A 14,094-nucleotide genomic window follows, 5' to 3' on the forward strand; every position below is an offset into this window, starting at 1 on the left:
TTAGCCATACATTTATGGGTCCAATTCTGGAGTCTCTATTCTATTCCATTGGTCTATGTGTCTGGTTTTTTTTGTTTTGTTTTGTATTTTATTTATTTATTTATTTACTTATTTTTGCCAATACCATACTTTCTTCATGATTACAGCCTTGTAGTAGAGGCTAGAGTATGGGATTGTGATACCTCCCACCTTGGTTTTCTTCTTCAATATCACTTTGGCTATTCAAAGTCTTTTGTGGTTCCATACAAATTTTAGAATCGTTTGTTCTGGCTTTGAGAAGAATGCTGGTGCAGTTTTGATTGGGATTGCCTTGAATGTGTAGATTACTTTGGATAGTACTGACATTTTAACAATATTTATTCTTCCAATCCATGAGCATGTAATGTTTTTCCATTTCTTTGTGCCTTCTTCAATTTCCTTCATAAACTTTCTATAGTTGTCAGCATAGAGATCTTTTATATCTTTGGTTAAGTTTATTCCTAGGTATTTTATGTTTCTTGGTGCAATTGTGAATGGGATCAGTTTCTTTATTTGTCTTCCTGTTGCTTCATTATTGGTTTATAAAAATGCAACCAATTTCTGTACATGGATTCTGTACACTGTGACTTTGCTGAATTCATGTATCAGTTCTAGCCAACTTTTGGTGGAGTCTTTAGGGTCTTCCATGTACAGTATCATGTCATTTGCAAAAAGTGAAAGCTTGGCTTCATCTTTACCAATTTTGATGCATTTTATTTCAATTTGATGTCTGATCGTTGAGGCTAGGACTTCCAACTCTATGTTAAACAACAGTGGTGAGAATGGACATCCCTGTCGTGTTCCTGATCTCAGGGGGAAAGCTCTCAGTTTTTCCCCATTGAGGATGGTAATAGCTGTGGACTTTTCATAAATGGCTTTTATGATGTTGAAGTATATTCATTCTATCCCGACTTTCTTGAAGGTTTTTGTTAAGAAACGATGCTGAATTTTGCCAAATGCTTTTTTTGCATTGATTGACAGGATCATATAGTTCTTATCTTTTATTTTATTAATGTGATGCATCACATTAATTGATTTGCAAGTATTGAACCAGCCCTGCAGCCCATGAATGAATCCCACTTGAACATGGTGAATAATTCTTTTTATATGCTGTTGAATTTGATTTGCTAATGTCTTGTTGAGAATTTTTGCATCCATATTCATCAGGGATATTGACCTGTAGTTCTCTTTTTTCACTCGGTCTCTGTCTGGTTTGCGAATCAAAGTAATGCTGGCTTCATAGAATGAGTCTGGAAGTTTTCCTTCCCTTTCTAATTTTTGGAACTTGAGAAGGATAGGTATTAACTCTGCTTTAAATGTCTGGTAGAGGGGCGCCTGGGTGGCTTGGTCGGTTAAGCGTCCGACTTCGGCTCAGGTCATGATCTCACGGTCTGTGAGTTCGAGCCCCGCGTCGGGCTCTGTGCTGACAGCTCAGAGCCTGGAGCCTGCTTCCGATTCTGTGTCTCCCTCTCTCTCTGACCCTCCCCCGATCATGCTCTGTCTCTCTCTGTCTCAAAAATAAATAAACGTTAAAAAAAATTTTTTTAAATGTCTGGTAGAATTCCCCAGGGAAGCCATCTGCTCCTGGACTGCTATTTGTTGGGAGATTTTTGATAACTGATTCAATTTATTCACTAGTTATGGGTCTGTTCAAATTTTCTATTTTTTCCTGTTTGAGTTTTGGTAGTGTGTGGGAGTTTAGGAATTTGTCCATTTCCTCCAGGTTGTCCAGTTTTCTGGCATATAATTTTTCATAGTATTCCCTGATAATTGTATTTCTAAGGAATTGGTTGTAATAAATTTTCCTTCGTGATTTTATATATTTGGGTCCTCTCCCTTTTCTTATTGAGAAGCCTGGCTAGAGGGTTATCAATTTTGTTTATTTTTTCAAAAAACCAACTCTTGGTTTCATTGATGTGCTCTACATATTTTTTTAGATTCTATATTGTTTATTTCTGCTCTGATCTTTATATTTCTCTTCTGCTGGGTTTGAGATGTCTGCTGTTCTGCTTCTATTTCCTTTAGGTATGCTGTTACATTTTGTTTTTGAGATTTTTCTTGTTTCTTGAGACAGGCCTGGATTGCAATGTATTTTCCTCTCAGGACTGCCTTCGCAGCATCCCAAAGCATTTGGATTGTCGTATTTTCATTTTCATTTGTTTCCATATATATATATATATATTTTTTAATTTTTTCTCTAATTGCCTGGTTGACCCATTCATTCTTAGGTAACATGTTTTTTAATCTCCATGTTTTTGGAGGTTTTCCAGACTTTTTCCTGTGGTTGATTTCAAGTTTCAAAGCATTGTGGTCTGAAAGTGTGCATGGTATGATCTCAATTCTGTTATACTTATTAAGGGCTGTTTTGTGACCCAGTATGTGATCTAATTTGGAGACTATTCCATGTACACTCAAGAAGAAAGTATATTCTACTGCTTTGGGATATAACGTCTAAATATATATGTCAAGTCTACCTGGTCCAATGTATCCTTCAGGGCCCTTGTTTCTTTATTGATTCTCTGTCTAGATGATCTGTCCATTGTTGTAAGTGGAGTTTAAAGTCCTCTGCAATTACCACATTCTTACCAAAAAGATTGCTTATGTTTGCGATTAATTGTTTTATATATCTGGGGGCTTCCAAATTCTGTGCATAAACATTTATAATTGTTAGCTCTTCCTGTTGTATAGACCCTGTAATTATTATATAATGTCCTTCTTCTAGTTTGTCTGATGTAAGTATGGCTACTCCAGGTTTCTTTTGAATTCCAGTAGCATGATAGATAGTTTTCCATCCACTCACTTTCAATCTGAAGGTGTCCTCAGGTCTAAAATGAGTCTCTTGTAGACAGTAAATAGATGAGTGTTGTTTTTTTATCCATTCTGATACCCTATGTCTTTTGGTTGGAGCATTTAGTCCATTTACATTCAGTGTTATTATTGAAAGATATGGGTTTAGAGTCACTGTGTTATTTGTAGGTTTTTATGCTTGTAGTGATATCTCTGGTACTTTGTGGCCCTTGCAGCATTTCACTCAGAGTCCCCCTTAAGATCTCTTGTAGGGCTGGGTTAGTGGTGATGAATTCCTTCAGTTTTTCTTTGTTTGGGAAAACTTTTATCTCTCCTTCTATTCTGAATGACAAGCCTGCTGGATAAAGGATTCTTCACTGCATATTTTTCCCGTTCGAAACATTGAAGATTTCCTGCAATTCCTTTCTGGCCTGCAAAGTTTCAGTAGATAGGTCTGCTACTACCCCTATGTGTCTACCTTTGTATGTTAAGGCCTGTTTATCCCTAGCTGCTTTCAGAATTCTCTCTTAATCCTTGTATTTTTCCAGTTTCACTATGATATGTTGTGCAGAAGATCGATTCAAGTTACATTTGAAGGGAGTTATCTGTGCCTTTTGGATTTCAATGCCTGTTTCTGTCCCCAGATTGGATAAGTTCTCAACTATGATTTGTTCAAGTACACCTTCAGCCCCTTTCTCTCCTTCTGGAATTCCTATGATATGGATATTGAGTCACTTAGTTCTCTAATTCTCCCCTTGTGATCCTGGATTTTCTTTTAATCTCTGTTTTTCTCAGCTTCCTCTTTTTCCATAATTTTATCTTCTAATTCACCTATTCTCCCCTATGCCTCTTCAATCCGTGTTGTGGCTACCTCCATTTTATTTTGCACCTTATTGATAGCATTTTTAATTTATCATGACTATTTTTGAGTCCCTCGGTCTCTGTAGCAATAGATTCTCTGATGTCTTCTATTCTTTTTTCAAGCCCAGTGATTAATTTTATGACTATTATTCTAAATTCTTGTTCAGTTATGCTGCTTAAATCTGTTTTGATCAATTCTTTAGCTGTCACTTCTTCCTGTAATTTCTTTTGAGGAGAATTCTTCTGTTTCATCATGTTGGCTAGTTTTTTGCCCTTTATGAGTTTAAAAGCTTGTTATGTGCTCTACACCTGCAAGCACTGTTATATTAACGGTTGGTTATACACTGTCCTTGCCTGGCACTTCAGGAGGTGTTTTTTGGAGAGTGTTACTTTCTCTCTGTTGTTGTGACTTTGGTTATTTTATTTCCCTACTTGTAGTGATGTTTGGATCTGCCACCAAAGCACCATCTGTGCTTTGATATGTTCCTTGAAGTAGCCCTGTGTTCTCTCACATTGTCCTGTTTCTCCCTGGTAGACTCAGTCTCTTTTTCTCCCAGACTCTTGGACTTTAAAGTCCTTTGGCTTCAACCCTTCTTTGGGAGACATAGGAAGTATGGATCCCCCTACTTCTCTGCCATGTTGGCCCTTCTCTCAGATGTTGGTGGATTTTGGATCACCGATGGGCTGATACTGGAGTCTCTAATTTAGATTATTATACACATGGGACCCTCTTTTCATATTGGTGAGTTCTATCAATTCTCATGTTTGACATGTTATCTCATTCTAAAAAAGTTCATCCTAATGATACTATATGTGAAAATAAAGACCTACAAATTAGCTGCAATGAATATAAAGTCATTCCTTCATCAGAATCCATTTCTGTTGAAAATAGGCTGTGGAAATTATGTTTAATGTATTTAACCCAATGGGTCAACTCAGCTAGGAAAATAAAGATGTCTTAGAGTGCTAATTAACAAATGTAATCATAACCAAATTCAGGACCAGAGGGAAAAAAGAGCACAGAGGTCATTCCCCAGTGCATCCCTAATGGAACTGGCAGCTAGTGTAATGAGTCTTCCTAAGGGGTAGGCAGTCCTCACAAACCTGTAAATGTAAGAAAAACTGCACTTCAGAGAAGTGAACTGACTTACCTGTCAAAATTCACCACTGGCAACTAGTGTTATCAGAGTCTCTGTCTCTCAGGAGTCTTTCCATTAGCATAGTCCAAGTCTAACTGATCATCTAGCTGTAACATACCACAGAAATGCCATAAACCTGGGCTAACCTTTCTGTTCATCTAGTATTAGGATCAGGACAGCAACTTCCAGAAACTGTTGTCCCCACTGCCTGTCACCTTTCAGGTGACACTGGGCATGGTCATGCTTTTCTAACAGACTTTCTCTCACTGCCTTGCAGCACCATGACTCCTCCCTGTGTCTCCTGCTCCTGCTCTTATGCTGTCCCTCCTAACACTGCTTCTTCTGTCTCAGGACTTCCTCATCACTTCAATCATTTTCCTCTCTCCTGTTGGCTTAGCTCATTCCTTCCCATATCTATGCTGAGGTTTCCTGCATGCCTACTTCCAACCCAGAACTTCCTTTATGGACTCCAGATGCTTGAAACTACCTGTCCATGTAGTGTCTCCTCCTGAAGGTCTAAAAAAAAGCATTTCAAACTCAGCATGCCTCACGATAATGTGAATTCTCTAATTCTTCTCACCCATGTGTCTTCTTGGCTCAGTGAAGTCCACCACCAGCTGCTGGGTACTTCTTCTTTCTCACCCCCACATTCAGTGTATGAGCTCCTAATTGCAGGTAAGTTGTGGCCATGAGGTGTTACAGGTACTTCCTCATCAATCTTAAAGAAATGTGATTAAGAATCTGAAATGAAGGTGAGCCTCAGCAAACCAGAATAGGGACATGGCCCTTCCAGGGATTCTTTATAGAAACTCTGATCTCAGGGCTGTCTTCTCTGGAAGGATGCAGTGCTACCACCTGTTTGGTCAAATGAGGGAGTTGTCCAAATCTGAAATTGCTTCTGCAAGTGGATTAATTTGTCATTATACCTATTTAGACAAATATGTCAGTCTCAAAATGGAAGAAGTGTTTAATTCAGTCAAACAGATTGAAGGCAAAAATATATAAAATAACAGTTGTTTTTATTTCTCTCCTCTCTGAGTTTGTGTTTCTAGGTGCAGTTTCGAATTTTAGTAACTGAAATTCTCTCTGTTACCAATAGTTAAAAATAAAACAAAATAACACAAAAGCCACTAAATGGTATCCCTGAATGGATGGCACCACTGCCAAGAATTAAATGCACTGCTCCCACTCCCCACTTGTGATAAAATGGCAGCTCCCTAGTCTTAACCTGGGACTTTTCTGGGTTGCTTCTGGCTGACTTCAAGAGTGATTCTTGGCTCTCCCACAGGCTCACCATAAATGCAGAGTGCCAGCTACAGCTGCACAACTTTCCCATGGATGAACATTCCTGTCCACTGATTTTTTCCAGCTGTGAGTACTAACTTGGGGTATAAATGCTTTGTAAAGGAACGTGTAGCTTCTATTGATTTTAGGCAGATAGACATGTGATTAGCATCATAGCATCACTGTGCAACCAGAAAGAGTTGATAATGGTTTTGATATTAGACACATGGGCATTTTGTCTCCAGACATTATTACATAGGATGCATGTTACTGAATAGGTATCTTTAAAAAAAACTGTGATCAGCTTGACCATTCCTTGTAATATTGGAAGAGTCAGAAATCGGTGAACAGTCGACTTACCAAAGACCCTTATGCTAATGGATTGTGCATGTTATTTGGAAGTATGTAAAATTCATTTGCAATATTTTGGGGTTTAGTATCATCCTCAAGCAAGCTGTTTTATATTCTGAATAGAAAGATTAACAAATTCATTTAAATATATTTATATTTGTCTCATTGCACTCTTGTAGGATGTAATTTTTTTGGTACTGTATCTTCTAATAATTACTAACAAGTAATCTTTCACAGATTCTTAAAGACAAAATCTAATACATACAAAGATACATATAAAAGGAAATATCAAATTTATGTGTTTATATATAAAAATAACTTTTTAAGTAATAGTCAATATAGATCTGTAGAATTTAGTATACTTCACTTTAAATGTGTTAATCACAAGTAGTTAAGTATTACTAAGAATTTAGTTAAATTTATTGACCTTTTATAAAATTGCATACAGTGCTTGACAAACAAATGTGATGAAATCTCAAGAAGAAGGTTTTGTGGGTTTCTTCACTGGAAGTGAAAGATGAAAATGAAATAAGAGATGAACACACTTTATAGTTCATTTTGGATCCAGAAAAAGACAAGATAGAAAGCAAAATTTCACTAATCTCCTAGGTTGGGCTTATATATATATATATATATATATATATGTATGTATATTAATGTTTATTTATTTTTGAGAGAGAGAGAAACAGAATGCAAGAAGGGGGAGGCAGAGAGAGAGGGAGATACAGAATTTGAAGCAGGCTCCAGGCTCTGAGCTGTCAGCACAGAACCTCATTTGGGGGCCTGAATTCATGAACCGTGAGATCATGAACTGAGCTGAAGTCAGAGTTTAACCGACTGAGCCACCCAGGAACCCAAAAAAATTTTTTGTAGAGATTAAGTTAATTGGTTGATTCCCAATTTAAAGCAATACATTCCCTGAACCATTATACTGTTGGTAACACAAATTGTCAATGCTTACTAAGTAAATGTCTAAAGTATATGAATGTCTGATAAAGTTGTCTGTAGATTACTTTAGGCCTGCTATTCTCTATTTAATTACTTTACCTGTTATGGAACCATTCAGAGGCACTTAGGTGACTCAGTTGAGCGTCCAACCCTTGATTTTGGCTCAGGTCATGCATGATCTCACTGTTCGTGAGATCAAGTCCTGCATTAGGCTCTGTGCTGACAGTGGGAAGCTTGCTTGGGATTTTTTTTCTCTCATCTCTCTCTGCCTCTCCCCTGCTCGTGCTCCCTCTCTCGCTCAAAATAAATAAATAAACTTAAAAAAAATGGAACCATTCAAATAGTTTAGTTCTTTGTGAGTCACTTTGGTATATATGCATATAATTTTCTTAGTGACTTGTCCACTTCATTGTTTATTAGTGTCTTCAATCAATTCAATTTAGCTATGTAGATCCTTCCAACGCCCTGGTATGCTATTCATTCATCTATTGACTTTATAATTTCAATAATTGTTTCTCATTATTAGACATTCTAATTTTTTTCTTTTTTCTAATTTTTTATGCATTTTGACAGCACCTTATTTCTTCACTAAATGTTTAATGTCACCTTCCATTTATTCAAATTTTCAAAATGTTCTGGTGTCTTTGTTGGAGCAATTTGCAGAATTTGTTGTTTTGTTTTACTCCATTACATGGAATTAATTTGCTTTTCTGATGAATTAGTAATTATTTCATTTGAACTCATGTTTCTTGGAATTTTTTCTGTGGTATTTCTTTGAGGCTTACATTTAAAACAGTTTTTTTTTTTTTTTCTAACGATGTTTTGCTCTGGCTTTGCCTGGTTGTCTCTATTACTTTAAAGATTAAGCTTGGATTCCTGGGCCACATAGAATATGTGAATTCTAGCTACGTGTCTGATTTCAGGCTGTGTTTTTACATTCTTGGGAAGGACTTTTTTGCTTTTTTGTTGTTCTCAAAGCCAAATATGGACAAGGAATCTCCTTTTAGGGAAAATTTCTCCTGAGTCTACAAGCTGAGGTTTTTCCCTTCCCTGTGGAAGCAGCTCAAATGTCCATTGACAGATGCATAGATAAGTAAAAAAAAAAAATGGTCCATACATACAATGGGATATTATTCATACTTTAAAAAGATGGGATTTCTGTCACATGCTACAGCAAGGATGAAATTTGAGAGCATGATGCCAAATGAAATAACACAATCACAAAAAGACAAATACTGTATTGTTTCACTTATTTGAGGTATCAGAGCACAGTCACAATCAAAGGACAGAATGTCAAAAGTTGGTCACCAGGACCTGGATGTAGAGGGAATGAGGAGTTACAGTTGAATGGTATATAGTTTTATTTTTGTAAAATAAAAAGAACTCTGGAAATGGATAGTGGTGATAGCTACACAACGTTAATATACTTAATATCGCTGAAGTGTACACTTACCATTTGACATTATGTACATTTTACCACAACAAAAACATTGAACAAAAAGTGTAATAACTAGAATAAAACATTCATTCGAGGGTTCAGCAGCAGATTTGAGCATAAAGAAGGAAGAATGAGCATACTTAAATATAGATTTATTATTTTTTTTAAAGTTTATTTATTTATTTTGAGAGACAGAGTGTGTGTGTGTGTGTGTGTGTGCAAATAAGGGAGAGGCAGAGAGAGGAAGGGAGATTTTCCCAAGCAGGCTTCATGCTGTCAATGCAAAGCCCAACATAGGCCTCAATCTCAGGAACCATGAGATCATGACCTGAGCCAAAACCAAGAGCCAGATACTCGACTAACTGAGTCAAGTTAGTATCTAACTAACTAACTGAGCCACCCAGAAGTTCTAAATTCATTTTCATCATAGGGTCCAAAGAACATAAATACAAAAGAATTAAGAAAAATGAACAGAGACTCAGAGATTTATGGAATAAAATTAAGCTTAGCAACACGTGCATAAGGAGAATCCAAGAAAAAGAGGAGAGAAGAAGAAAGCAGAAAGAATATTTGAAGAAATAATAACCAATAACTTCCCAAATTTGATGAAATATGTGGATTTACACATCCAAGAGCTCAATGAATTTCAAATAGCATAAACATAAAAATATCTATACTTAGGCATATTATAATCAAACTGTCAAAAGGCAAAGACAAAGAGAAAGCAATAAGAGAGAAGCAACTCATAACCAATAATTAGTCCTTAATAAGATTAGCAGCTGATTTTTTATCAGAAACCATGGAGGCCAGAAGGCAGGAGATGACATTATTTAAAGGCTGGAAGAAAGACTATCATCCAAAATTTCTATATACAGTAAACCTACCCTTTAAAACTGAAGAAAAACATTTCCAAATGAATTAGAATGGAGAATTTATTGCTAGCAGACAAACCTATCCTACAAGAAGTACTAAAGGCAGTCCTTCAAGGGGGTTCCGGAAGATGGCGGCATAGGAGGACGCGGGGCTCACAGCGCGTCCTGCCGATCACTTAGATTCCACCTACACCTGCCTAAAGAACCCAGAAAACCGCCAGAGGATTAGCAGAAGGGAGTCTCCGGAGTCAAGCGCAGACTAGAGGCCCACGGAAGAGGGTAGGAAGGGCGGCGAGGCGGTGCGCGCTCCACGGACTGGCGGGAGGGAGCCGGGGCGGAGGGGCGGCTCGCCGGCCAAGCAGAGCCCCCGAGTCTGGCTGGCAAAAGCGGAGGGGCCAGACAGACTGTGTTCCGACAGCAAGGGCGACTTAGCGTCTGGGAGGTCATAAGTTAACAGCTCTGCTCAGAAAGCGGGAAGGCTGGAGGACAAAGGGAGGGAGAGCTGCTGAGCCCCCGGACGGCAGAGCTCAGCTTGGCGGGGAACAAAGGCGCCAGCGCCATCTCCCCCGCCCATCCCCCAGCCCAAATCCCAAAGGGAACCAGTTCCTGCCAGGGAACTTGCTCGCTCCGCGCAAACACCCAACTCTGTGCTTCTGCGGAGCCAAACCTCCGGCAGCGGATCTGACTCCCTCCCGCTGCCACAGGGCTCCTCCTGAAGTGGATCACCTAAGGAGAAGCGAGCTAAGCCTGCCCCTCCAGCCCCCGTGCACCTTGCCTACCCACCCCAGCTAATACGCCAGATCCCCAGCACCACAAGCCTGGCAGTGTGCAAGTAGCCCAGACGGGCCACGCCACCCCACAGTGAATCCCGCCCCTAGGAGAGGGGAAGAGAAGGCACACACCAGTCTGACTGTGGCCCCAGCAGTGGGCTGGGGGCAGACATCAGGTCGGACTGCGGCCCCACCCACTAACTCCAGTTATACACCACAGCACAGGGGAAGTGCACTGCAGGTCCTCACCACGCCAGGGACTCTCCAAAATGACCAAACGGAAGAATTCCCCTCAGAAGAATCTCCAGGAAATAACAACAGCTAATGAACTGATCAAAAAGGATTTAAATAATATAACAGAAAGTGAATTTAGAATAATAGTCATAAAATTAATCGCTGGGCTTGAAAACAGTATAGAGGACAGCAGAGAATCTCTTGCCACAAAGATCGAGGGACTAAGGAACAGTCACGAGGAGTTGAAAAACGCTTTAAACGAATTGCAAAACAAAATGGAATCCACGATGGCTCGGCTTGAAGAGGCAGAGGAGAGAATAGGTGAACTAGAAGATAAAGTTATGGAGAAAGAGGAAGCTGAAAGAAAGAGAGATAAAAAAATCCAGGAGTATGAGGGGAAAATTAGAGAACTAAGTGATACACTAAAAAAAAATAATATACGCATAATTGGTATCCCAGAGGAGGAAGAGAAAGGGAAGGGTGCTGAAGGGGTACTTGAACAAATTATAGCTGAGAACTTCCCTGAACTGGGGAAGGAAAAAGGCATTGAAATCCAAGAGGCACAGACAACTCCCTTCAGACGTAACTTGAATCGATCTTCTGCACGACATATCATAGTGAAACTGGCAAAATACAAGGATAAAGAGAAAATTCTGAAAGCAGCAAGGGATAAACGTGCCCTCACATATAAAGGGAGACCTCTAAGACTCGTGACTGATCTCTCCTTTGAAACTTGGCAGGCCAGAAAGGCTTGGCACGATATCTACAGTGTGCTAAACAGAAAAAATATGCAGCCAAGAATCCTTTATCCAGCAAGTCTGTCATTTAGAATAGAAGGAGAGATAAAGGTCTTCCCAAACAAACAAAAACTGAAGGAATTTGTCACCACGAAACCAGCCCTACAAGAGATCCTAAGGGGGATCCTGTGAGACAAAGTACCAGAGACATCACTACAAGCATAAAACATACAGACATCACAATGACTCTAAACCCATATCTTTCTATAATAACACTGAATGTAAATGGATTAAATGCGCCAACCAAAAGACATAGGGTATCAGAATGGATAAAAAAACAAGACCCATCTATTTGCTGTCTACAAGAGACTCATTTTAGATCTGAGGACACCTTTAGATTGAGAGTGAGGGGATGGAGAACTATTTATCATGCTCCTGGAAGCCAAAAGAAAGCTGGAGTAGCCATACTTATATCAGACAAACTAGACTTTAAATTAAAGGCTGTAACAAGAGATGAAGAAGGGCATTATATAATAATCACAGGGTCTATCCACCAGCAAGAGCTAACTATTATAAATGTCTATGCGCCAAATACCCGAGCCCCCAGATATATAAAACAATTACTCATAAACATAAGCAACCTTATTGATAAGAATGTGGTCATTGCAGGGGACTTTAACACCCCACTTACAGAAATGGATAGATCATCTAGACACACAGTCAATAAAGAAACAAGGGCCCTGAATGATACATTGGATCAGATGGACTTGACAGATATATTTAGAACTCTGCATCCCAAAGCAACAGAATATACTTTCTTCTCGAGTGCACATGGAACATTCTCCAAGATAGATCATATACTGGGTCACAAAACAGCCCTTCATAAGTTTACAAGAATTGAAATTATACCATGCATACTTTCAGACCACAATGCTATGAAGCTTGAAATCAACCACAGGAAAAAGTCTGGAAAACCTCCAAAAGCATGGAGGTTAAAGAACACCCTACTAACGAATGAGTGGGTCAACCAGGCAATTAGAGAAGAAATTAAAACATATATGGAAACAAACGAAAATGAAAATACAACAATCCAAACGCTTTGGGATGCAGCGAAGGCAGTCCTGAAAGGAAAATACATTGCAATCCAGGCCTATCTCAAGAAACAAGAAAAATCCCAAATACAAAATCTAACAGCACACCTAAAGGAAATAGAAGCAGAACAGCAAAGGCAGCCTAAACCCAGCAGAAGAAGAGAAATAATAAAGATCAGAGCAGAAATAAACAATATAGAATCTAAAAAAACTGTAGAGCAGATCAACGAAACCAAGAGTTGGTTTTTTGAAAAAATAAACAAAACTGACAAACCTCTAGCCAGGCTTCTCAAAAAGAAAAGGGAGATGACCCAAATAGATAAAATCATGAATGAAAATGGAATGATTACAACCAATCCCTCAGAGATACAAACAATTATCAGGGAATACTATGAAAAATTATATGCCAGCAAATTGGACAACCTGGAAGAAATGGACAAATTTCTAAACACCCACACTCTTCCAAAACTCAATCAGGAGGAAATAGAAAGCTTGAACAGACCCATAACCAGCGAAGAAATTGAATCGGTTATCAAAAATCTCCCAACAAATAAGAGTCCAGGACCAGATGGCTTCCCAGGGGAGTTCTACCAGACGTTTAAAGCAGAGATAATACCTATCCTTCTCAAGCTATTCCAAGAAATAGAAAGGGAAGGAAAACTTCCAGACTCATTCTATGAAGCCAGTATTACTTTGATTCCTAAACCAGACAGAGACCCAGTAAAAAAAGAGAACTACAGGCCAATATCCCTGATGAATATGGATGCAAAAATTCTTAATAAGATACTAGCAAATCGAATTCAACAGCATATAAAAAGAATTATTCACCATGATCAAGTGGGATTCATTCCTGGGATGCAGGGCTGGTTCAACATTCGCAAATCGATCAACGTGATACATCACATTAACAAAAAAAAGAGAAGAACCATATGATCCTGTCAATCGACGCAGAAAAGGCCTTTGACAAAATCCAGCACCCTTTCTTAATAAAAACCCTTGAGAAAGTCGGGATAGAAGGAACATACTTAAAGATCATAAAGGCCATTTATGAAAAGCCCACAGCTAACATCATCCTCAACGGGGAAAAACTGAGAGATTTTTCCCTGAGATCAGGAACACGACAGGGATGCCCACTCTCACCGCTGCTGTTTAATATAGTGCTGGAAGTTCTAGCATCAGCAATCAGACAACAAAAGGAAATCAAAGGCATCAAAATTGGCAAAGATGAAGTCAAGCTTTCGCTTTTTGCAGATGACATGATATTATACATGGAAAACCCGATAGACTCCACCAAAAGTCTGCTAGAACTGATACATGAATTCAGCAAAGTTGCAGGATACAAAATCAATGTGCAGAAATCAGTTGCATTCTTATACACTAACAATGAAGCAACAGAAAGACAAATAAAGAAACTGATCCCATTCACAATTGCACCAAGAAGCATAAAATACCTAGGAATAAATCTAACCAAAGATGTAAAAGATCTGTATGCTGAAAACTATAGAAAGCTTATGCAGGTAATTGAAGAAGATATAAAGAAATGGAAAGACATTCCCTGCTCATG

General features: G+C 38.7%; 1 protein-coding gene across 3 annotated transcripts in view; it reads left to right on the forward strand.

Annotated features, from left to right (window-relative positions):
• GABRG3 (gamma-aminobutyric acid type A receptor subunit gamma3) overlaps nt 1-14,094 on the forward strand; it is a 736,855-nt gene that overhangs the window by 405,601 nt on the left and 317,160 nt on the right. For all 3 annotated transcript variants that reach the window (XM_078448932.1, XM_078448933.1, XM_060617920.3), the window contains exon 5: nt 6,094-6,176. In XM_078448932.1, coding sequence (XP_078305058.1) covers nt 6,094-6,176 — 83 coding nt within the window. The remainder of the gene's footprint in view (nt 1-6,093; nt 6,177-14,094) is intronic.

Source organism: Panthera onca, chromosome B3 (genome assembly GCF_046562875.1).
Source record: "Panthera onca isolate mPanOnc1 chromosome B3, mPanOnc1 haplotype 2, whole genome shotgun sequence".
Taxonomy (NCBI): Eukaryota; Metazoa; Chordata; class Mammalia; order Carnivora; family Felidae; genus Panthera; species Panthera onca.